This window comes from Plecotus auritus, assembly GCF_963455305.1.
Source record: "Plecotus auritus genome assembly, chromosome: 5".
Classification (NCBI taxonomy): Eukaryota; Metazoa; Chordata; class Mammalia; order Chiroptera; family Vespertilionidae; genus Plecotus; species Plecotus auritus.
The window spans coordinates 184,229,872-184,254,370 of record NC_137776.1 but is presented as its reverse complement, the minus strand read 5'-3'; the positions used below and the strand labels follow the sequence as shown (position 1 = coordinate 184,254,370).

At 67.5% G+C, this 24,499-nt stretch overlaps 1 protein-coding gene across 2 annotated transcripts in view; it reads left to right on the top strand.

Annotated features, from left to right (window-relative positions):
- The first annotated feature begins 313 nt into the window (after positions 1-313).
- Positions 314-24,499, top strand: part of SARDH (sarcosine dehydrogenase) — a 40,000-nt gene continuing 15,814 nt past the window's right edge. The window contains exons 1-15 of one of the 2 annotated variants that reach the window (XM_080669454.1): positions 314-444; positions 2,548-2,905; positions 4,332-4,510; positions 5,229-5,408; positions 5,858-5,981; positions 6,133-6,233; positions 9,360-9,464; positions 10,281-10,410; positions 12,337-12,423; positions 12,672-12,762; positions 14,117-14,258; positions 15,048-15,131; positions 16,334-16,447; positions 20,154-20,292; positions 23,661-23,774. In XM_080669454.1, the coding sequence (XP_080525580.1) occupies positions 2,578-2,905; positions 4,332-4,510; positions 5,229-5,408; positions 5,858-5,981; positions 6,133-6,233; positions 9,360-9,464; positions 10,281-10,410; positions 12,337-12,423; positions 12,672-12,762; positions 14,117-14,258; positions 15,048-15,131; positions 16,334-16,447; positions 20,154-20,292; positions 23,661-23,774 (1,918 nt within the window). In that variant the 5' untranslated portion in view covers positions 314-444; positions 2,548-2,577. Of the gene's footprint in view, positions 445-728; positions 822-2,547; positions 2,906-4,331; positions 4,511-5,228; positions 5,409-5,857; positions 5,982-6,132; positions 6,234-9,359; positions 9,465-10,280; positions 10,411-12,336; positions 12,424-12,671; positions 12,763-14,116; positions 14,259-15,047; positions 15,132-16,333; positions 16,448-20,153; positions 20,293-23,660; positions 23,775-24,499 lie in introns of those variants that run through there. The other variant, XM_080669453.1, reaches the window with a different exon arrangement.

Below are 24,499 nucleotides of genomic sequence, written 5' to 3'. Positions count from 1 at the left end.
TGCTGCGGGGGCGGGGCAGGGGGCGGGGCAGCGACTGGCCTTGCTGTGGGGGCGGGGCAGGGGGCAGGCAGGGGCGGGGGGCGGGTCAGGGGCGGGGCGCGGAGGGACTGGCCAGGGGACGGGGCGGCCCAGTTCCGCTGTGGCTGCCCAGGAAGGAAGAAGCCGCCAGGCGGGCCGGGCGCTCTGGGGAGGGGCGGGCCCAGGCTCTGCCCGGCGGGCGGGGTTGGGGCCGGCCAGGAGTTGGGGGACATCTGTCCGCCTCTGGCTGCTGCGATAGATCGATAGTTGGGCTGGGTGGGCGGGGCCACCGGCCGCGGTGCGGTGGCGGGGCCTGGGCCAGCTCCCTGCCCCCCTCCACCAGGTCGGGGCCGGGCCAGGCACCTCCCCATCCACCCCTCATCCTGCAGCCTGCCAGGGGCTCCTCTGGCCCCCTTACGGCTCAGGGTAAGTGGTGGCTCTCACTCCGCACCCGTGGGTCCTGCACCCTCACCCCCGGCAGCGAGTGGCCGACTCTGGGGTGGGGAGGGGTTGTGGGGGGCCCCGGGGAGCAGGTTTATGTTGGAGCAGCTGTTACCAGAAGGCGGAGGGACTTGGCGCTGCCCGGCCAGGTGGAGAGCCGGGACTGGCCAGCGCGCGGGCGGGGCAGGTGGCCGCCTCCCAGGGAGCGGAGGCCGGGTCAGAGGCCGCGGGGTGCTGGGCAGGGGGCAGTGGGGGCGGGTGGGGGCGGTGGGGGCGGGTGGGGGCAGGTGCGCAGCCGGGAAAGTTTCTGGCACCCACGTGAGGCGGCTTTCCACAACTGACACCATTCAGGCTCCTGGAAGGTGAGTTCAGACACAGCCGAGGGGTGCGCCCCGCACGCGGGCCACCTGCGGGAGGAGGGCAGGTGGGCGTCAGGCATGGGGCACAGGGGGGTGCGGGGAGGACTGCGAGGCGCTGCCCCAACCTCCAACCCCCCCCCCCAAAGCCCGTCAGATCACAGCTCCCTGTTGCCCCCCTGGGAGAGGGTCACCGGGCTGGGCCCCAGCCTCCCCTCCCCACACCAGGCCCTGTGCCGCCTGCAGACGGAGGTCAGGAGGGGGCAGCAGAGCCCGCCAAGCACAGGCCTGGACCTGCGTCCCCGCCGGGCCCCGTAGCAGCCCTGGGGCCGTAGTTAAGCCTCCCCGTGCCTCAGTGGCCTCCCTGTAAACGGGATGGCAGTGGCCTCCCTGTAAACGGGATGGCAGTGGCCTCCCTGTAAACGGGATGGCAGTGGCCTCAGAGCATCTGCTGAACGTGGCGCGTGCCACGGGCGGGCGGCACACGGCTCACACTCGCGATGGACGTTGCCTTTCTCAGTCCGTTGGCACCCGTCCTGACGATTCATGGCGGTGGCGCGGCTCACCCCCACCCTCGGATCACTCCCACCCCTCGCGCTTTCCCTGCCCCTCTGCTAGCCGGGGCTCCCCCCTGCGGGCAGGGCAGGGCAGGGTTGGCCCACCCCAGGGACTCCTCTCCGCGCCTCTGTCCTTAGGAGAGGGGCTCCCTGTCACGTTCTCCGAATCTTGAGATTTTTCTGGCTGGGAAGGTCTGGGAGGGCTTCCTGGAGGAGGAGAGGCCCTAGGTGAGCCCTGAAGTCCACCGGGAGGACCCTGGTGAGGGGAGGAGGCAGGAGGGAGCCCTGACGCCCAGCGGCCTGGACATCACTGCCCTCCTCACCGTCTGCCTCGGGTCCCAGAGGGCGTTGGGGCCGACCAGGCAGAAAGGACTGTGTCTGGGTTGAGAGGGGAGTTTCCCAAGGGGTCGTGTGGGAGCCGGGCTGGAGGGTCGCGTGTCCCTGCCTCAGGGCTGCCCGCCACCTGCCCTGTGACCCCTGCTCCCCGTGCGCACCGCCTGCCCCCTCCCGCCCGCCTGGCTGTGTGTCCAGGTGACCCCATCCTTCGTCACAGCCCCAACCCCTGTTCTCATCACCCCCCAGGTCACTGTCTCCCCTGTCCCAGCACCACCCTGCAGCCCCAGACCTGGGGTCACCAGGCCCCGCCCCCCGGAAGCGCCTGGGGCTCTCAAGGCTGTTGAGACAGCCCCTCCCCATCCCCGTCCTTGCCTGTGTTCTCTGAGACCCGAGTTTTTCCTTGTCCTTGGTTCTCAGGTCCCCTCCGGTCCTCCCTGCCCTCTCCTAGGGGTAACCCCACTTCCCAGGTCTCATTTTGGCCGCTCCTCTCCACCCCCCCCCAACAGAGCTCCCCCGCCCACGCACAGCCCTGCCCACTCTCCACTCCCTGGGCTGGCCGGGACCTTCGGCCCCCACCGTGGTGCCCTGGGCCCTGCCAGGCCCTGACATGTGTGCGCCAGGCCCTGACATGTGTGCGCCAGGCCCTGACATGTGTGCGCCAGGCCCTGACATGTGTGCACCAGGCCTCAGCGGGCCCTTGCCGGATGATGCAGGAGCACACACAGGCTGTGGCAGGAGGGGGGCCTGGGGGCACAGCTTGGGGGGCAGAGTCCCCGGCTCTCGTCTGGTCCCACCCCCACGGCGCCTGTCCACATCTGCCAGCCTGACTCTCTCCCCAGCTCCCCGAGCCGCTGACACCTGGCGTCGCCATGGCCTCGCTGGGCCGAGCCCTGCGTGCGGCGGCCACGCGCCCTCGTCGGAGCCCTGCTCAGGGCCTGGGGCCACGTCCCCTGACCAGTGGGGCCGGCCCCGCCGCCGAGAAGAGCGTGCCGTACCAGCGGACCCTGAAGGAGGCCCGGGACCCTGCGGCGGCCCGAGGCCCAAGCCGGCCCCTGCCCAGCACGGCCGACGTGGTGGTCATCGGCGGGGGCAGCCTGGGCTGCCAGACCCTGTACCACCTGGCCAAGCTGGGCGTGAGCAGCGCCGTGCTGCTGGAGCGGGAGCGCCTCACCTCGGGGACCACCTGGCACACCGCAGGTGGGCCCGGCTGCAGGGAGGGGGCGCTGGGAGGGGGCGGGGGCGGGGGGCTAGACTCAGCGAGAGGCCGGGACCACGGGCCAGAGGCAGCTGAGCGGAGCAGGGAGGGGGGCAGGTTGGGGCCCTGCTTGTCCCCGAGTCTCTGAAGCTGTGGTGGGAGGAGGGAGCAGACGCCGCCTGTGGGACCCCGGAGGTCAGAGGTCAAAGCTGAGACCTGAGCTGGGAGCCAGCTGTCTATTCAGAGAACGGAAGCCCTTCCCGCACCGTCACCTGGGTGAGGGCGGACCCGGGGCAGGAGGGTGGACGGGGAGGGCCATCCAGGTGGTCAGACGGGGTCCTCCGGGCCACCAGCTGTGTCTGCGATTCTCTTCTAACCAACCAGTGCCCGTCACAGGGCGTCCGTCGCCCTTCTGCCCCAACCCGGGCCAGCTCCCGGCTCCCGGCTCCCGGCTCCCGGCTCCCGGCTCCCGGCTCCCAGGGACAAACACTCCCAACTCCACCAGCATCACCCGCATGAGTGCGAGTCCCTGACCACGGAGCTGGAAGGCCCTCAGGCACCACACATGTTGGGAGGTGACCTGAGGCCACTCACACAGCCCCTCCCCGCCCCGTCAGCCCCTCCCCCCCCCCCTACTGTCCTCCATCAGCCAGGGCAGCCTCGGCCCTCACTGTCTCGGCCTCACCCGGCCTCCATTCCCAGACTCGCTCTGCAGGGGCAGCTGTGTGGGTGAAGGGCGTTGGGTAAAGTAACCCTACCTCAGAGGCCGCCCTTCCCCCTGGGACGGCTCAGCCCAGGCCTCGGCACACAGCACCCAGCACATGGCACCCGGCACATGGCACCTGGTACCTAGCACATAGTACATGGCACCCGGCACATGGCACCCAGTACATGGCACCCGGCACCCAGCACATGGCACCCAGTACATGGCACATGGCACCGGCACACGGCACCCAGCACATGGCACCCAGTACATGGCACATGGCACCGGCACACGGCACCCAGCACATGGCACCAGCACACGGCACCCAGCACATGGCACCCGACACATGGCACCCAGTACATGGCACCCGACACATGGCACCCAGTACATGGCACATGGCACCCAGTACATGGCACCGGCACACGGCACCCAGCACATGGCACCTAGCACATGGCACCCGGCACATGGCACCCGGCACATGGCACCCGGCACACGGCACCCGGCGCAGCAGGCGCTCTGTAAAGGGAGCCTTTGGGGTCACCCCGAGCTGCCCGAGGCCCAGGAGGCCGTCCTCAGGCAGCCTGGACCCTGTCATTTCCTCACCGGCCTCTCGGGGCTGCCTGTGGTCTGTGATAGGGGCCTGCGCTGCCTGATACGCGGGGCCCTGGCCCGGGGGAGGGGTGCAGCTCCCCACGCTGGGACCGACGGTGCCCCCGCCCCGCCAGGCCTGCTGTGGCAGCTGCGGCCCAGCGACGTGGAGGTGGAGCTGCTGGCCCACACGAGGCGCGTGGTGAGCCGCGACCTGGAGGAGGAGACGGGGCTGCACACGGGCTGGATCCAGAACGGGGGCCTGTTCATCGCGTCCAACCGGCAGCGCCTGGATGAGTACAAGAGGCTCATGTCGGTGGGTGCGCCCTGCAGGGTGGGGGCTGGTGTGGGGGGGTGCGCCCTGCAGGGAGGGGGCTGGTGTGGGGGGGTGCGCCCTGCAGGGTGGGGGCTGGTGTGGGGGGGTGCGCCCTGCAGGGTGGGGGCTGGTGTGGGGGGGTGCGCCCTGCAGGGTGGGGGCTCGTGTGGGGGGGTGCGCCCTGCAGGGTGGGGGGTCTTTTGTGGAGGGGGTGCGCCCTGCAGGGTGGGGGCTCGTGTGGGGGGGTGCGCCCTGCAGGGTGGGGGGTCTTTTGTGGAGGGGGTGCGCCCTGCAGGGTGGGGGCTGGTGTGGGGGGGTGCGCCCTGCAGGGAGGGGGCTCGTGTGGGGGGGTGCGCCCTGCAGGGTGGGGGCTGGTGTGGGGGGGTGCGCCCTGCAGGGTGGGGGCTGGTGTGGGGGGGTGCGCCCTGCAGGGAGGGAGCCCTGACAGATCTGGCGCTGCCCCTGGTGGCCGGGCCACCTGGGAGGAGTCTGCCTCTCTGAGCCTCAGTCCCCTCCCCTGTGAAATGGGACCGTGGAGGCAGGAGACGCCAGGCAGCGGCGTCTGTATCATCGGCTGGGGCGCCCTGGGCCCTGGGCGTGGCGACCGGCTAAGGCTTCCTGGAGGAGGGGTCAGGGCTGACCCTCGGAGCCAGGCGGGGAGGACAGTGGCCGGAAGGGCTCGCTCCCGAGGGCTCAGTCCCTGTCCCCCGGCCCCTAGCTGGGCAAGGCCTACGGCGTGGAGTCCCACGTGCTGAGCCCCGCGGAGACCAAGGCGCTGTACCCGCTGATGAACGTGGACGACCTGTACGGGACCCTGTACGTGCCGCACGACGGGACCATGGACCCCGCCGGCACCTGCACCACCCTCGCCAGGGCCGCCACTGCCCGGGGAGCACAGGTACTGGTGGCCACCGGCCTGGGTGCCCTGCTCCCAGCCCACCCCTCCTGCTAAGGCCGGGGAGCACAAGGCTGGGGGACCGGCGCCATTCTCGCTGCTGTGCAGCCGGCCTGGGGTGTCCCCTCCCCGCCTGCACTCCCCGAGGCTGCGGCCCCGCTGGGCCAGTGCTGCCTCCCCACCGCCGTCTTGTGGCCTTTACCACCGTGAGGACAGACCACACGGTAGACGCAAACATCTTTTAGTCACATGAGCCCTTTTTAAGTCACTCTGTGAGAAAGAGCCGCTGTGAGTGGGGACGAGGTCTCCCAGCGAAGGAGTAGCTCCCGGGGCTGTGGTGGCCCCGTTCCCGGGAGCGTCGCCGAAGCCTGGCCTGTCGGAAGGAAGCAGGGGTCCCCGTCCCGCCGGGATGGGGTGCGAGCGCCCCAGGTGGCAGCCCCTCTCACGCCCAGGTCATCGAGAACTGCCCCGTGACGGGCATCCGCGTGCGGACGGACGACTTCGGGGTGCGGCGGGTGGCGGCCGTGGAGACGGAGCACGGAGCCATCCAGACGCCCTGCGTGGTCAACTGTGCAGGTGGGATGGGTCCCGGCTTCCGAGCGGCCACACCGGCTGCCCTCGAACCCCGGCCTTTCTCTGGGGGGAGGGCCCAGGTGGGCCAGCCGGGGGGATCCGTGGTCGGGCAGACAGGGTGCCAGCGGAGCTGACCGGTCGCCTCTGCCCGCAGGAGTGTGGGCGGACGCGGTGGGCCGGATGGCGGGCGTCAAGGTCCCGCTGGTGGCCATGCACCACGCCTACGTGGTGACCGAGCGCATCGAGGGCATCCAGGTAGGCGGCCGCCGGAGCCGGGTCCTGGGGGTCTGGCTGGTGGGAGGCGCGGAGACCTGGGTCCGGACCTTAGCACTTACGCGTGGCGTGACCCGCGTCTGCGGGCGGGGCGCTCCGTGGCGGCGTGTCCGGAGGCGGCAGAGGGCCGGTCGGGAAGCAGGGAGCGCGGCTGGGCCTGCAGGCCGTCCAGACACGGGCCAGAGGGTCTGGGTGGGGACAGCGAGGCGAGGCTGCCCTTGTGTAGGGTCAGGCCCAGCACAGAGGGTCCTGGGGGCCTGGACCCTGCCCTGGCCTCCCCTGCTTCCCTTCGGTCACTGGAAGGGCCAGGCTGGCTGCTCGGCGACGCAGGGGGAGGGGTGGGGCGCGGGGGCCTCCCTTGACAGGGTTCCCCGGTTCATGGAGTTGCTGTAATTGAGGGCCCCCCTCCTCAGGCTGCTGTGTCCCCACTGGGTGGGCGCTGGGGTCAGAGAAGTCACCCAGCGCCGAGGGCAGGACGAGTGAGGCCCGGTTCCGTGGGAGAGCTCTGGTGGCCACCAGGGGGCGCCCTCGGGCCGCGGTGGGCTCGGGCGGCTGAGCTCCCGCCCGGGGCTGGCTGAGGGCGGCAGGGGCTGTGTCCAGGGCAGGTCGCCCAGGGCGTCACAGCGCCAGGACAGTGGGCGGCCCTGGTCCCCGGGCCCTGGTCCCCGCGGATGCCTGACCTCCAGGTGGCTCTCAGGAGAAGCGGGCAGTCGGCCAGGGCCCCTCCGTGAACTTCAAGGTCAGAGCCAGGCTGGGGTTATTCGTTTAGTCACCGACGCTGCCCGCCCCCCCCGGAACCCGTGTGCTGTGGGGGTCCAGGCTGTGTCCCGCTCCAGCCCCAGAACCTCGGAGACTGTGCAGGAGGAGAGGAGATTTGGGGCTGGGGCGAACCCACACACGCTGAAGGCCGGCCCCGAGGGCCAACCTTGGAGTCGGGACCCGGGAGAGGAGCCGGCCTCTGGCCTCCGACCCTGGCCTCCCACGTGTGTCTCACCCCCGTCAGGTGACAGACAAGCTCCTGCAGGTCAGGGGCTCGGGCCGGTGCTGGGAGGCCCCTGACCCCGGGCTGTCCCGGGGCCCATCCTGCCTACCTCCCCCACCCCAAAACGCTGCTCAGGACGCTCCCTGGCTGGGCAGCCCTGGGCCAGGACGTGCAGGACGTGGTCTGCCCAGACCCGGCCTCAGGGTGCCAGGGGCCTCAGTGCCCAGTCCTCGCGACCTCGCCCGCCCCCCTGGGCCTGGTCTCTGTCCCTCAAAGGCCCGGTGCTCCTGCGGCCTCCCAGCGCCACGGTCCCGCCTCGTTTCCAGAAGCTGCTCTGCCCGGCACAGGCTCTGGGCCTGCACCCAAGTTCCCCATCGCCCAGCCGGCCGGTCAGGGCACCGCCTGAGCCCCAGTTTCCTTTTCTGTAAAATGGGTAGAAGTTGTGTCTCGTGCGTAGGGCTGTGCGGAGGGAGAACGCGGGACGGGGCCGAGAGCGGAGCGTGGTGCCTGGCGCGCAGCGGCCGCTCACGCCGTGGTCACTGCGGCGAGGACGACGGTGGCCGAGGCCAAGGGCGTCGGGGGGCCAGCTGCAGGCGCTTCAGGGGGCCGGGCCACAGGGCTCAGAGGGGAAGGGGCTGAGGAGGGAGGCAGGAGGCCAGTGGGAGGGCCGTACCCGAGGGGTGGGCTCCCCGCGGGCACCCTGGGGCGGCGGGGCACGGCTCCCGGGGAAGGAGTCAGGCTCCCCGGGCCGCCAGGTGTCCCACGGCCCCGCTGTCCGGAGCCCGCGTCGTGCGCTGTGTGCCCGCGGCAGCGAAGGGCGGCGATGACGTCGCTGTCACCCCGACGCTCCCTTGCCGAGAAGGGCCTTCCTCCCCCCCCCGCCCCGCCCGCAGCCTCCACACACTGGCTCTCATTCGGGGGTCAGAGCTGTGGCCCCGTCCCTGGCAGGGGGCTCCCCCACGCCTGCTGCTTCCTGACCAGACTTGCCTTGTTTCGCTTATCGGCTGAGGCCGCGGCCAGTGTTAGCGACAGGGTGACAGCGACAGGGTGACTACGTCAGCGTGGCCGACGCCCGGCAGCCAGGTCCCGCGAGCTGTTTCCTGGAGTTGGTTGTAACCCGTGTTCTTCTGGGAGCTCAGTTCTCCGTCGAGCCGTCACGAGTTATATCTATCCGTCTGTCTTTCTGTCCCGTCTGTCAGTTTTTAAAGAACGTTTTCATTGGTGTCAGAGAGGAAGGGAGAGGGAGAGAGAGAGAAACATCCATGATGAGAGAGAACCATTGCAGCCCGCCACCCGGCCTGTGCCCTGTGCCCTGACCGGGAGTCGCACCGGGACCTCGTGGGTCACAGGCGACACTCAGCCGCTGCGCTGCGCCGGCCGGGCCAAAGCCGCTTCCTCAGTGAGGTCCCTGGTGGCTGCTCTGGAGCCTTCTCCAGGCCACTCAGTGTCTCTGCAAGGAGTGTCCAGCCACTGTCCGGGGGAGAGCAGCCCACATCTCCCCCCAGCCTGGAGCCTCTGGGGATCCCCTTCTGCAGCCTCAGACCTTGGGGCTCCCCCAGGGCAGGGCCAGGCCTCGGCTGGGTATGGAGGGGGTCCGGGTCCAGCTGCTTCGAAAGGACCCTCGCCCACCGTGCTGTTCACACACATGCACACGCTCCCTCACGTGCATGCGCGCACCCCGCCTCTCACCCCCACGCAGAGGGACCCGGGTCTGCCGCCCGCTCGGTCTCTCTCTCAGCATACTGGAGGGGCAGAGGGGGGCACACCGCCTGCCCTTGCTCAGTCTCCCACCCCAAACCCCGGCTATGGCGCCGCCCTCCCATCCACTCTGCACCCCAGTGGTGTTGGGGGTCCCCCATCTGTGCTGGTCCCTCCGCTCTCCTCGGTGGGTGTGCCCTTCTCTCCCCCCACCTCCCCCCTTCACATCTTCCTGCTCTGTCCTGGGGTTTGGGGGAGGAGAGGCTCGAAGAGGGCTGGTTTGTCCCCCGTGTAGCCCGAGGCCCCGGCTCCCCTGTCCTCAGGGTCCTACAAGGAGGAGGCGGCAGGTGGGCCCGCCATGGGCCTGGTGGAGGCGTGGGGCCCAGCGCCCGCCCTGGCTGACCCATGGCCTCTGCTCTGCCTTCTAGAACATGCCCAACGTCCGCGACCACGACGCCTCGGTCTACCTCCGCCTCCAGGGGGACGCCTTGTCTGTGGGCGGCTACGAGGCCAACCCCATCTTCTGGGAGGAGGTGCAACTCGGAGGGAATGGGGTGGGGGTGGGGCTGTCTCCCTCCGCCTGCAGCTCCTGGGGTGGGTGCTGAGCCACGCAGGCCCCCGGCCCACAGGGTCAGACCTGTCCGCGCTGACCCCGAGCGCCCGGCCTGCCGGCAGGTCCAGACCTCAGCAGGGGAGGGCTCCCCTCAAGTCCTCTGTCCATCAGCCGCCCCCTCGGCCACCCCAGGTGTGGATGGCCCCCCCTCTCTTATTTTCATGCATTTAGTCCACAACCTGAATGATAATGACCGGTTTGGGTCAGGTTCTGCTTTACTTTCTGGGGAAACAGGGCGACTAAGAGAAAAGCCCTGTCCCTGGGGACCTGTATTTTGGCGGGGAGTCATCAGGCATACTGAGCACACTGGAGGGGGGCCTGTGCAGGGCCCTGCAGGGAACAGTGGGAGAGCAGTGCCGGGGAGCAGGGGGGCCGAGGTCCCGCTTCCCTTCTCGAGCGAAGCAAGGTCAGCGTGGCTGTGGGTCAGTGGCAGCTGTGGGCGGGGCGGCTCCCGTAGGGCTTTGCAGACCACAGAGGAGCCACCGGGACCCACAGGAAGCTTCAGAGCAGGCGGGCCATGATGGACCCGGAGAGCGGGATGGAGGGGGGCGGGGAAGCTGGGCTTCCAGGCAGAGGCCACGGCAAGTCAGGAGCAGAGCTGGGGGGCCCAGAGAGCAGACAGGCCCTGCTGGGGGGTCGGTGATGGGGCAGGGGACCAGCCCAGCCGTCACTCACCTGCTGTGGGGAAGCTGCAGCCCCAGGGGCGGCGTCACAGGGCAGGTCCCGCCCCCCCCAGGTGTCGGACAAGTTCGCTTTCGGCCTGTTCGACCTGGACTGGGACGTGTTCACCCAGCACATCGAGGGGGCCGTCAACCGGGTGCCTGTGCTGGAGAAGACGGGGGTCAAGTCCACGGTCTGCGGCCCAGGTGAGCGGGAGGCCTGGGGGCGGGGGGGCTGGTCCTGGAGGCTGAGTGGGGAGGCCTGGGGGCGGGGGGCTGGCCCTGGAGGCTGAGCAGGGAGGCCTGGGGACGGGGGTGGGGTGGGGTGGGGGGGCTGGCCCTGGAGGCTGAGTGGGGAGGCCTGGGGGCGGGGGGCTGGCCCCTGCAGGCAGCAGCTGGGTCTCTCTGCTCCCTGGGGCCTCTCTCCAGCAGCCCTGGGGGTGGCACTGCTGTACCCGCCCTGCAGGCCGGGACCTGCGGGAGGTGCTGCAGGAATGTGCCCCGAGGGCCATGCAGCCAGGCTTCCTCCGCCGAGCTGGCCTCCCGGAGCAGTCTGGCGGGCAGCACCAGGCCCTTAGGTGGCTGCAGCCTCTGGGGCAGGTGTCCGGACGGGAGTACAGGGGTGCTGGTGCCTGGGGGGCTGCCCGGAGGAGGGACAGCCCAATCGAGCCCTGAAGGGGAGCAGGCCGTGCGTGGGCCGGAGGCGCGCCACCCCGCTGTGGCTCCCACAGGCCCCGGGGCGTCCCCCTCCCTCTGGGCGCACACGGGCCTGTTTAATGCCCAGCCGATGGCAGGGTGAGCTCACCCAGCTCAGGGCTGTGGGGGAGGCTCCGAGTGCTCTGTGCCTCGGTGCGGTCATCTGTGAAATGGGTGCCCGCCTCCCAGCAGGGATGGAGCGAGGAGAAGCCACACGCAGGCGAGGGCACTGCCCAGCCCGGCCAGCAAACGGCAGCGAGTCCCCCGAGTGGAGGCGCTCAGCCAGAAGCTGGGCAAAGCCGCGTCCACAGACCTCGCGGGGAGGGCGGGGCGGGACAGGAGGGGGAGGGTCCGGCGCCCCGCCCTCCACCCCGCACACTGGTGTCCGCTGGGCCCCGCGGAGCTGTCCTGGGCCTGAGGAAGCTTTGGCGAGGGCCGCCGCCTCTCCAGGGAGGCAGGGGCGCAGGCTGACCCACAGGGGCAGGATTCGGGGAGCAGGCGGTGACTCACCGCCCCCACAGCCTCCCGGGAGGGGACGGCAGTGAGAAACAGGCCGGAAACCATCCCAGCAAACAGATAAGCCGGAGCTCAGCCTAATTAGACGAGTCAGTCACCCCAGGAGCCTCGCCTGGGGGGATGCCTGTGAGGCGTCTTGGGTCTGTCTCCGCTGGAGGGGAGCGTCTCTGGGGACATGGGCCTCTCTCCCCGCCAGGGGACGGCACAGCCAGGGGCCTCTGGCCTCTGGAGCGGAGCAGGGGAGCCCCAGGCCCCCACCCCTTCGGGGAAGCAGGGGGCGGGCCAGAGCTCTCCTTCCTGGGCGGAGGTCAGAGCCAAGGTGGGGTCTCGCTTGCTCTGACACCGAGTGCCCGCGCACCCTGCATCTCCGTGTGGCTCAGCCGTGGGTCCTTTGTTAAACATTCACAGGAACCTCGTCCCCCGGCGTCTCCTCCCGGTCCCGAGGCTCAGGACTTCCTGCGGCCGCCGGGCCGACGCTGCCATCCCAGTGCTCGCGGGGTCAGCAGCCCTGGCCTCTCCTTTTATTTTTTTAATTTTAGAGAGAGGAAGGGGGAGGGAGGGGTAGAAACATCTATGGGAGAGAATCATGGATCGGCTGCCTCCTGCATGCCCCACACTGGGGATCCAGCCTGCCACCCAGGCCTGTGCCCCGACCGGGAATCGAACCGTGACCTCCTGGTTCCTAGGCTGACGCTCAACCGCTGAGCCCGCCGTTCTGAAAGTCTCTGACTTATGGCAAAGCTGTCAGTGTAGCTGTAAATGTGGCCGGAGCAATCAGAGCGGCTCCCTGGAGGAAGGGGCGCTGAAGGCTGGGAGGGTCTGGATGAAGGAGCCTGTGCAGGCCCCTGCCCCATCACCACCCTCGGGAGACCCCACCCCAGTGCACGCAGCCTGAGGGCTTCCGGCCACCCTTCCTTTCAGAGTCCTTCACACCCGACCACAAGCCCCTGATGGGGGAGGCGCCCGAGCTCCGAGGGTTCTTCCTGGGCTGCGGCTTCAACAGTGCAGGTGGGTTCGGGCCGCAGCCCACCCGGCACCCCGTGGTCTCTCCTTCAGTTCTGAGTGCCCCCAGGTGGGATGAGGGGCTGGCCCAGGAGCCCTGTGCCCAGACGGGGGGGGGGGGGGGGGACAGAGAGGCCTGCAGGGGTGGTGAGGTCCCGTCAGGAGGCTGCAGTGCTGCTGCCCGGGGGGATGGGAGGGGCCGGACGGGGTGAGCCGCTGTGAGTGGGTTGCAGACTGTGGCTCCCCTCCGGCAGGGATGATGCTGGGCGGCGGCTGCGGGCAGGAGCTGGCCCACTGGATCGTCCATGGGCGCCCGGAGAAGGACATGTACGGCTACGACATCAGGCGAGTGCACCAACGCCTGCGGGCAGGGGCACCTCCCCGGCCGCCCTGGGACCTGGGCAGATAGCCAGGGGGGCTTCCTGGAAGAGGAGGCAGTGAGGGAAGACAGGGAGGAAGGCTGCCAGGAAGGGTGGTGCTGGGGCTGCCTGGGTTTGGCAGCTCCATGGCCCCTTACAAGTTCCAGGACCGCTCGTCCCAGTGCCAGCTCCGGGGTCAGCTGTGGGACCAGACCCGCCCACTCCGCAGACGGGAGGCCGAAGCCTGGGCGAAAGGGGCTGTGCCGGCTGCCTGGGGGCGGGGCTGAGCTGGGAGCCAGGCGCCCCAACGCCCAGCAGTGGCCTCCCTGTGACCTGGGTAGGGGTGCGTGTGCTGCTCGGTCCGGGCAGGTGACCCCCAGGCCTGCACGTGGCAGCGCTGAGTAAACGTGCGCAGAGGCTGAGGGGCACTGAGGTCAGGGTGGGGGGTCCTAGTTGCCCTGCGAGTCGGGGCTGGTGACACAGGTGCCCCCGACAGGCCTGGGCGGTGGGATCCGCGGGCCGGGCTCTGTCCCCAGGCCGCAGTCCTGGCTACAGCTTGGGGGGGCTGCTGGGTGTTCAGCCAGCTCTGCTGTTTCTGCTCCTGGCGGACAGCCCCCCCGGGACACCCCGCTGCCGGTGGGGTGCAGGGGTACAGGCTCAGCTCAGCACGCCCGTTCCTCTGCTCGCCTCCTCCCTTCCTAGCCTGATAGGACATCACACCCACGGGGGTGTCTGGCCCCACAGGGACAGGCTGACAGGCACTGAGATGCCCCAGTGGCCACCCCCTCGTGGCGCCTGGCACGGCGTGGTCTGCTGTGTGCCTGGTGTCCGCTGGGGGCTGTGCCCACGTGCTCACCCGGGAGGGCCATGTTCCCGAATGCGAAATCTGTGAGGGGCCTTGGGGACGGACCAGCCCGCCTGCTGCCAACAGCGAGGAGGAGGCACTGAGGGGGGCGGGGACTGGCCTGAGGTCACCCAGTGCTGTCTGCAGGGGCAGGCACCCCGCGTCCCACCCGGCCAGGCTGGCTGCTGTCCCCGGCTCCCCCTGCCTCACCGGGGCCTTGGCGCACCTGTGTCCCAGGCAGCAAAGGCCTGCCCACCCCAGGCTGCCGGGGGCCCGAGGCTGCCTGCCCAGCCGGGACCGGGTCTGGCTCCCTCCGCCAGCGCCTTCCCAGGGCTGGTGTGTGGCTGGGAGGCAGAGGGCACCGGGAGGGCACCCCTGAGAGCTGGGCCTGGAGGGGGGGCTGGGGGAGGGCTCTGGCGGGGCCCCGGGGGTGGGGTTCTGCCTGGGTCCCTGGTCCTCGGCCCTGCGGCAGTGACGGTGACTCCGCCGGTGACAGGCGCTTCCATCACTCGCTGACGGACCACCGCCGCTGGATCCGCGAGCGCAGCCACGAGTCCTACGCCAAGAACTACGCGGTGGTCTTCCCCCACGACGAGCCGCTGGCGGGCCGCAACATGAGGACGGACCCGCTGCACGAGGTGCGCCTGCCGGCCGGGCTCCCCCTGGACGTGGGGGTGTTCGGGAGGGAGGCCGTGCCTGTGGGGCCCCACCTGCGGGCGGGCGGCTGGTCAGGAGGTGGCTCGTTCATTCCCAGGCGCTTTCTCACGGGAGGAGCTCAGGGCGCGCACCTGGGGGCTTCCCTGGCCGCTGGCAGCTGGGGGGGGGTCCCTGGGGGAGGTGCCCGGGCAGGTGTGTGTGTGTGGGGGGGTTCTTGGGGGAGGTGCCCGGTCCCAGGCAGGTGGCGCCATCAGACGGCGGCCCGCGGAGGAGACGCGCTCCTGCGTGCGCCGCTGCTCCATGCCTGTCGTTCCTCTCCGGTCACACCTGGCAGTGGGGTTGCTGGGCCACCACCGCGGGCTGTGGCCTAAGCACAGAACCCCGCTCCCCAAGGGCTGGAGGCCCCGCCCACCGGCTCTCCTGGTTGGACGGCCGCCCTCTTGTCCGCACGCACGTGGGGGACAGAGAGCAGGGTCGCGTCCCTGGAAGGACAGGCCTCCCCTCACCATCTCATTTCACCCCAGTCCCTCCCAGAGGCCCCATCTCCAAACACATCGCCCTGGGCTCGGGGCTTCCACATGGGCGTGTGAGGCCAGTGGCTCAGTCCTCAGCAGAGGGGTACGGCTGGGCTTCTGTGGGGAGGGCGCTGGGGGGGCGCCAGGATCTCTTGGCCCATATGCCCTGGGGTGTGACAGGGCAGGTTCGGTCGCTGTCTGCCCTGCACGGGGGTGTCTGGCCCGTCGTGAAGGGTGCTGCCTCCCCTCCCCCAGGAGCTCCTCGCGCGAGGCTGTGTGTTCCAGGAGCGGCACGGCTGGGAGCGGCCAGGATGGTTTAACCCCGGAGGCGCGGCCCCGGTGAGCAGCCCCACGTCCTCCCGCACCCGCCACCCGCCACCCACCAGGGGCTGCAGTCCTGGCTGCCCGTGATTCCGGGGCACTGGCTCCGCAGAGGCCCCCACAGTACCGCTGCCCACAGGGCCCTGGCCCCGGGAAGCTGGTGCCCACAGCGGGCCGGGCACACACACCCCGGTTTGCAGGAGAAATCAGAGCGTCTCCTCATAATCTGGTTCACATATTTCTGGCAACGGCAGCTGCTCATTTGTGTGAGTGGGAGGGCTTCGCAGGAGGTTATGCATTCTGTGTGTTGCCTTGTAAGCTAGGATTTCACACCATCCTGGCCTCGGGGCGCCCTCCTGGGGCTCCACCGCCCCCCTGTCCCCCACCAGTGTCCCCCAAGGGCCCAGGTCCTCAGAAGAGTCAGACCACCCTGTCTGTGAACCCCTGGGGTGGCCCTCGAGGCAGCACGGGAGGCTTTAAGCCGATGGGGAAGTATTTGGTCCTGATTGGAACAAATTAAAACCCCTTTCCTGTTGCTATATTCTGCCATCCCCTCCCAGCACAACCCCTCTTCCATCTCCATAGCAACCCACATCCCCCAGAGTGTTCCGGGCCATCGACAGGGGAGCGGGAGCCAGAGCTCCCTCACGCCTCCGCTCGGGTCTGAGCCCCACTGGGCACCGTCCCTCCTCCTGGGGCCTGTAGGACCCACCTCCCCACAGGGGCCCAGAGCCTCCCGGTGCAACCCCCGGGGAGGGCCACGCTCTGTCCGATGTCACCGGGACCCGGGACAAGTCTTCATGTCCCTGCGCCTGTTTCCTTGTCCGCAGCAAGGACCTCCTCCTAGGAGAGGGGCGCTCTGAGCAGGACGTGGTCCCCGACTGCCATGGCAACAGCCTCAGGAGTGGCGCTGGGCCACCCCCTCCATCCCTGTCCCTGGCTGCCCCCCACTGCCTGGGCATTGAGAGCCCTGAGGTCCTAGTGGACCCCCTCCTGTCCCCCCATCTCACCACACCTTGACCTCACGTACTTTCCTGTCCATTCCCCTGGGGCCCCCACTGGCTCAAAGACCCACACCACGCACGCGCTCAGCGATTACGGTTTCACTTGGGCGGGTTTATGGCTCTTGGATGTCTGTCCTTGTGGGACCAGCCTGGTATCTGTGGGGGGGGAGGAGGGAGGATGGGGGTGGGACCAGGACGAGCTGGCTCCTTCCCCAGGTCCTCCCCTACGACTACTACGGGGCCTACGGGCACCAGGCGCACCAGGACTACGCCTACAACCAGCTGCTGGGCGCCGAGTACACCTTCGACTTCCCGCCCCACCACGAGGTGGTGAGTCGCTGTGCCCCCTCCCCACCCGAGGAAGAGACGGGGCTTCTGTAGGCCGGCCTCCCGGCCCACAGATCTGCCCAGCTCCTGGCTCCGTCCCATCCCCGCTGGGGCTGACTCAGTTTCCAGGAGTCAGGTGATGTCTCCCTGCCCCACTGCTCCCTCGTCTGCACCGAGACGTGGCCTGGGGCAGCGGTACCGCCCCGGGCAGCGGGCCTGGGTCCGGCTGTGTGGCCTCAGGCTGGGGCCTCGGCCCCCTGAGCCTCGCCCAGAACTGGGAGCCCCGGCAGCTTTGTTAGCGATGACCCCTCCTTCCAGGCCCAGCGCAGGGGCGCCCCCTGCAGAGCAGAGCAGAGCAGCCGGGGAGGGTCTGTGGTCTGGCTGCTCCTTGCCCCTCACTCCACACGTGGGCAGGTGAGGCTGGCCAGACAGCTCACTGCCCCTCGCCCGAGCTCCCACCCTGGGGTGGAGGTGACGGGGGCCTGGGGCCACACAGGGGCCTTCTCGGGGGCAGCCAGTGCAGGACGCACCAGGCCGGCTTCTTCGCCACGTTGTCAAGCAGTCACGAGGCAGAACGTCGCTGCGTCCGCACACGTGGCCGTCGGGAGCGGCGGGGTGACGCCCACACGTGCCTCTGCGCAGGAGTGGAGCCAAGGCCCGAGCCAGGGGTCCCAGCGCCCAGGGAGGCCCGGGAAGCGCCCCGAGGGACCGCAGCGCTGAGGGTCACGCCGCACAGCCAGCTTCCTGGGCCGGCCACCTGCGCAGACACTGGGGCCTCACGCAGGAGCGCCTGGGCGGGTAACGCTCTGTGGCCGCGCCTTCAAACTCCTCGTACTTTTTGTTCATCTTCACCCGAGGGTATTTCCCCGTTGGTTTTTAGAGAGAGTGGGAGAGACAGGGAAAGACAGAGACATCGATGTGAGAGAGACATCGATTGGTTGCCTCTGCACGAGCCCTGACCGGGGCCCAGGCCAGGGAGGAGCCTCAACCAAGGTAACGTGCCCTTAACCAGAATCGAACCCGGGCCCTTTGGTCTGCAGGCCGACGCTCTATCCACGGAGCCACACCAGCCGTGGCCAGACTCCTACTTTTGAACAAGGACCCACACTTTGGTCTTGTTTGCACTGGGCCTAACGTTCAGCAGCCACCCCAAAGGGAAGGAACCATCACCCCCACAGCTGTCCCGGAGCCCGCTTCTGTGGGGGCCCCTGAAGCCTTGGCTTCTGAAATGGGGGGGGGCGGGGAGGCGCGTGCATTAAACCTCAGGGTCCCCGGGCCGCCTCTTGGGGAGCGAGTGGGGCTCCGTCTGGCGCCTCTGCACCCGCAGCTTCTAAGACTGTGGACGCTCCGCTGTGAGATCTGGGGGGGGCAGGGGGTGGGGGATGCCAACTTGGCTTCCCGCTGCCTCCAGCCCATGGACGCGCCCGAGCTTGTTCTCAGCGTTGGCACTTCCCGGGCGGGGAGACGTGAATCAGCCAGGAAGCTGCTTCGGCTTCTGGTCCAGGCCCAGCAGCGTAGGCAGAGGTGCCCGCCGGGGGAGGGGCTCCGGGAAGGGCTGCCTGTCTGGTGTCTGCAGGGGGTAGAGCTCTCCGCTGGCTCCTGAACAAGGTTCCGTCAGGTTTTGTTTATCCGTCCAGCCGGGGGGTCATTCCAGGTGCTCCCACTTGGCTGCCGCGATCACGTGAACTTGGGTTAGGAAACGTGGAGATGGACGCCCAGCAGAGGAATCACTGGGTCGTGCAGGAACTCAACGTTCTCAGCGACCCCGGCCGTTTCCACAGTGACCACGCCCCTTTCCATCCCCCAGGCCACGTGGCCCACGCCCCTCGGCCACGTCCTGTCTGAGTCCAGCCATCACAGTGGGGGGAGGCGTAGCCTGCAGATCCGAGTTGCGTTTCCCCATGCCTGATGCTGTGGGCATCTCTGCATGTGCTTGTTGGCCATCTGTGTATCTTCTTGGGAGAAATGTCTATTCAGACCCCTTGCTCATCTTTAAGTTCTGTCATTTACCTTTTTTGAGTGATGAGAATTCTTTTTTTAAAAAAATATATTTTATTGATATTTTTTACAGAGAGGAGGGGAGAGGGATAGAGAGTTAGAAACATTGATGAGAGAGAAACATCACTCAGCTGCCTCCTGCACATCCCCTACTGGGGATGTGCCCGCAACTAAGGTACATGCCCTTGACCGGACTCGAACCCAGGACTCTTCAGTCCGCAGGCCGACGCTCTATCCACTGAGCCAAACGGGTCAGGGCGGTTATGAGAATTCTTTATGGATTCTGGATACAAATCCCTCACCAGATAAACGACCTGCAAACACCCCCATTCTGTGGGTCGTTTCATTTCTTGGTGGCGCTGTTGGCGGCAGAGAAGTTCTTGGATGAGGTTCGGCTGACGTATTGCTCTCCTGTCCCTCTGCTGTGGGTGTTGCGTTTAGAAAAACGTTTCCTAACCCGAGTTCACAAAGATTCCCTCCTATGTTTCTCCCAGGAGTGTTACAGCCTTAGCTCTTATACTTGGGGCTGTGACCCATTCTGATTACGTGTTGTGGACGGTGTGAGGTAGGGGGCCAACCTCATTCTTGTGTGTGTGGACAGCCCGTGGTCCCAGCACCACTGCGTGAGGAGTCTTCTTTCCCCCACTGCATTGCCTGGGGCCTCCCTTGTTGAAAATCATCAACGTGAGGGTTTATTTCTGGAATTTCCTCAGTTCTACTCTGTTGATCTATGCGTCTGTCCGTAGGTTACACCACCCTGTCTCGATTACAGCAGCTTTGTAATAAGTTTGTGATAAGTTTTGAGGAAGTGTGAGTCCTCCAACTTTGTTCTTCCTTTTCAAGATTTAAAAAAAAAAAAATTGTTTCAGAGAGGGAGAGGGAGAGATAGAAACATCGATGATGAGAGAGTATCATTGATCGGTTGCCTCCTGCACACCCCCTACTGGGGACCGAGCCCGCAACCTGAGCATGTGCCCTTGACCGGAAGTGAACCCGGGACCTTCCAGTCCGCAGGCCAATGCTCTATCCACTGAGCCAAACCAGCGAGGGCTCAAGATTGTTTTGAATATTCTGGGTCCCTCGCGTTTTCCTATGAATTGTGGAATCAGCTTGGCGATTTCTGCCACGGATCAGCTGAGACGTTGGTTGGGATGGTCCTGAAACCGCGGGTCCATTTGGGGAGTGTTTTCACCTTAGCAACCGTCAGTCTTCCATAAACACGGATGTCTTCCCACTTGCTTAGGTCTTCTTTGATTTATTTCAAAAATAGTTTGTAGATTTTAATTCCAACTTGTGCTTTTGTTACGTTTATTCATGAGCATTTTAAAATTCTTCCGTACGTCACGCGTGTATTGTCACTCCGCTCAATGTGTTCTAAGTCCCCTAGCGATTTTCCCTGATCTGTTGGCTCTTGTTCAGTTTCACTGATCCGAGAGTTTTCCAATGTCCTGCTAGACTTCCAGTGTAATTCCATTGTGGTTGAAGAACATGCTTTGTATGACTTTAATCCCTTTGAAAGTATTAGGTTTGCTTTTATGGCTTATGATCTACCCTGGGTATGTCCCTGTGTCTGAGATGTCACGGTGTTTCTGAGCTGGAGGGGACGGAGGGGAGGCTCAGAGTGGGTGGCAGTAGAAAGCCCCAGTGCCCATGATCCTGGCAGGGGGGGGCATGTCTCAGAGCCCCTGGCACCCACCCTCTGCCCTTCCAGATCCGGCGGGAGTGCCTGGCCTGCAGAGGGGCGGCGGCTGTGTTCGACATGTCCTACTTCGGCAAGTTCTACCTGGTGGGCGTGGACGCGAAGAAGGCTGCCGACTGGCTGTTCTCTGCCGACGTCAGCCGACCCCCAGGTACGAGGCCGGGACAGGTCCTGTTCCTGCCAGGCTTCAGCGGCAGGCAGAACTCCTGGCACAGCTCTGGGCACTGGAATGAGGTGGCATGTCTGGGCTCCTCGAGCACATGCTCTGCCCCTCGGCCTGGCCTGGGCCCCTGTCCAGATCCCTGTGTCCTTACCACCAACCCCAGGCCCCAGGGCTGTCGGCCTCCCTGCACCCCTCCCTCCACCCTTGCTGCCCCTCCCCCATCCCTTGCTGCCCCTGTACTTTGTTCCAGAAAGGATTTGAGGCCCCCAGTAAATGTCCCCTGGCACTGGGACCCCCCACCTCCCCCCACAGGAATGCTTGCCCCAGATAAAGTTCCAGATTAAATAAACACCCATGCTCAGTTAAGTGTGAACTTCAGAGAAAGAACGGTAATTTCTTAATGTGTGTTATGTAATATTTGGGACAGTCATCTCCCATTTTATCACCCACACACCATCTTACCCACCCAGGCCCCCCCCCCCACCGTATCAGTCCCGGGGGTGGCCGTGACCCTGCACCACCTCAATGGTTGCCTTTCAGTTTGGAGGCAAGCGGCCCACGAGCAGGGTCACCAGGGCCACGCTGCCCCGGACGCTCGGGAGGACGCTCCTGCCTCTGTCCCGGCTTCTGGCTGCGCTGTCCTTCCTTCGTGTCCCTCGGTCTCTGCCTCTGAGGCCACGGGGCCTCCTCCCTGCATTTCCTCTTCCTATGGGGACGCCGCCATATTGGATTAGAGCCCGCGCTCACGACCTGCCTTTACGTGATTACGTCTCCCCAGAGCCTGTTTCCAAACAAGGCCACGCTCCCAGATACTGGGGAAGGGGACCCCAACACACCTTTTCGGGGACCCAATTCCACCCACAGCACCATCTATCCAGCCAGCCCACCAGCCCTCCTACGCTCTGCACCGCCATTCACTTCCCTCAGTGCTCCCAGAGTCCACTCACCAGTCATCCTGCCCCACCCATCCCCCTGCCCACCCATCCCTCCTCCCACCCATCCCTCCTCCCACCCATCCCTCCTCCCACCATCCCTCCTCCCACCCATCTCTCCTCCCACCACACCCTCCTCCCACCCATCCCCCTGCCCACCCATCCCTCCCCGCCTCCCAACACACCCTCCTCTCACCCATCCCTCCTCCCACCATCCCTCCTCCCACCATCCACCTGCCCACCCATCCCTCCCCGCCTCCCAACACACCCTCCTCCCACCATCCCTCCTCCCACCACACCCTCCTCCCACCATCCCTCCTCCCACCACACCCTCCTCCCACCACACCCTCCTCCCACCCATCCCTCCCCGCCTCCCAACACACCCTCCTCCCACCATCCCTCCTCCCACCCATCCACCTGCCCACCCATCCCTCCCCGCCTCCCAACACACCCTCCTCCCACCATCCCTCCTCCCACCCATCCACCTGCCCACCCATCCCATCCCCTCCTCTCACCCATCCCTCCTCCCACCATCCCTCCTCCCACCATCCACCTGCCCACCCATCCACCTGCCCACCCATCCCATCCCCTCCTCTCACCCATCCCTCCTCCCACCATCCCTCCTCCCACCATCCACCTGCCCACCCATCCACCTGCCCACCCATCCCATCCCCTCCTCTCACCCATCCCTCCTCCCACCATCCTCTCCTCCCACCCATCCACCTGCCCACCCATCCCATCCCCTCCTCTCACCCATCCCTCCTCCCACCATCCTCTCCTCCCACCCATCCACCTGCCCACCCATCCCATCCCCTCCTCTCACCCATCCCTCCTCCCACCATCCCTCCTCCCACCATCCACCTGCCCACCCATCCACCTGCCCACCCATCCCATCCCCTCCTCTCACCCATCCCTCCTCCCACCATCCACCTGCCCACCCATCCACCTGCCCACCCATCCCATCCCCTCCTCTCACCCATCCCTCCTCCCACCATCCCTCCTCCCACCATCCACCTGCCCACCCATCCACCTGCCCACCCATCCCATCCCCTCCTCTCACCCATCCCTCCTCCCACCATCCCTCCTCCCACCCATCCACCTGCCCACCCATCCACCTGCCCACCCATCCCATCCCCTCCTCTCACCCATCCCTCCTCCCACCATCCCTCCTCCCACCCATCCACCTGCCCACCCATCCACCTGCCCACCCATCCCATCCCCTCCTCTCACCCATCCCTCCTCCCACCATCCTCTCCTCCCACCCATCCACCTGCCCACCCATCCACCTGCCCACCCATCCCATCCCCTCCTCTCACCCATCCCTCCTCCCACCATCCCTCCTCCCACCCATCCACCTGCCCACCCATCCACCTGCCCACCCATCCCATCCCCTCCTCTCACCCATCCCTCCTCCCACCATCCTCTCCTCCCACCCATCCACCTGCCCACCCATCCACCTGCCCACCCATCCCATCCCCTCCTCTCACCCATCCCTCCTCCCACCATCCCTCCTCCCACCCATCCACCTGCCCACCCATCCACCTGCCCACCCATCCCATCCCCTCCTCTCACCCATCCCTCCTCCCACCATCCTCTCCTCCCACCCATCCACCTGCCCACCCATCCCATTCCCTCCTCACACTCATCCCTCCTCCCACCATCCTCTCCTCCCACCCATCCACCTGCCCACCCATCCCATTCCCTCCTCACACTCATCCCTCCTCCCACCCATCCACCTGCCCACCCATCCCTCCTCCCTCCATCCCCTCCTCCCACCCCTTCACTTCTCCACCCATCTACTCCCCCTTCACCCATTCCCCCTTCCACCCATCTGCCCTCCAACCTCCCCATCCACCCTTCACCCCTGCACCCCCTCCGCCCACCTTCCCCCACCCCATCCATTCACTCACCACCCCCCAAGTCCCCGCACCCCGACCCCATCACATACCCATTTATTCTGCAGACTTTATGGAGCCTCTGCTACCAGGCACGGTGCTCGGGGAACCCGAGTGGATGAGACGGGGATCCTGGGGGTGGGGGCGTCAGTGGGAGACGTTGCAAGAAGAAAGGCCTTCCTTCCGGAGGCTCCCGTGGGGCTGAGGGGCTGGGGGACCTGCCACCCTCTCCAGGGCCCTCGGGAGCGGGGGCGACCCTGCGTGGAGGGGTCTTTCCTGCGTGCGTGCGTACGTGCGTGCGTGCCGGCTGCCGCCTGCGTGCGTGCCGGCTGCCGCCTGCGTGCGTGCCGGCTGCCGCCTGCGTGCGTGCCGGCTGCCGCCTGCGTGCGTGCCGGCTGCCTGTATGCTGCTGCCTGCGTGCTGCCGCCTGCGTGCATGCTGCCTGCGTGCGTGCTGCTGCCTGCGTGCCGCCTGCGTGCGTGCTGCGTGCGTGCGTGCGTCGGCGGCACAGCCTGCCTTCCTCCCGCAGGCGCCACGGTGTACACCTGCATGCTGAACCCGCGGGGCGGCACCGAGAGCGACCTGACCGTCAGCCGCCTGGCCCCCGGCCCCGAGGCCGCGCCCCTCGCCCCCGCCTTCGAAGGTGAGAGAGGCCCGGGCACCGCCCCGCTCCGTGGCCGCTGCCCTGGTGGCCCGTGCCCCTGGCGGCGGGAGGGGCGGCCCAGCGCTGAGTGCCGCTCTGTGCCCGGCGGGCAGCCTGTGCTCTGTGAACCCGTCGGCCCCTGGCGCTCGCGGCGGCCGTGGCGTGGGTGTGGCGTGGGCTGCTCGGCTCTTCTGCCCGAGGGTGAGCCCAGGCGAAGGGGGTGCCCCCCCCTGGGAGGAATGAGCCCCTCCCGGCGTGGACATCTGTGCCCAGTGGGCTGTCTGGGTTCCCATGGGGCTCCGGTGGGGCTCCAGTGGGTTCTGGGCCCCAGGGTTTGAGGAGCAGGCGCTGGTGCTGGGACCAGGAAGGCGAGGTGACGGGGAGGCGCTGCAGGTCCCGGGGACAGACTTGGTTTTATCTGCGGCTTTAAAAGCTGTTCGGTTCCGGCTCTGAAGGCGCAAGTCCGTTAAGTGCGCGTGTGTGGCACACGCGTGTGCACGGCACCTGCTCCGTCAGGTCATCAGGAAGTCACCAGGACGCGGTGATCTGCGTCGGATCAGGGCGGTGCACACGCACCCCTGAACGGTGGTTCTGAACCCCCTCTGATCACAAAAGGCCTGGACACAAGCCAGCAGGGAGCAGCCAGCCATGCCGCCAAGTCCGGAAGCCAGTCCAGGCCGCCCAGCGCGCCAGAGCCCCTGCAGGGTCCGCCAGAGCCCCGCGCA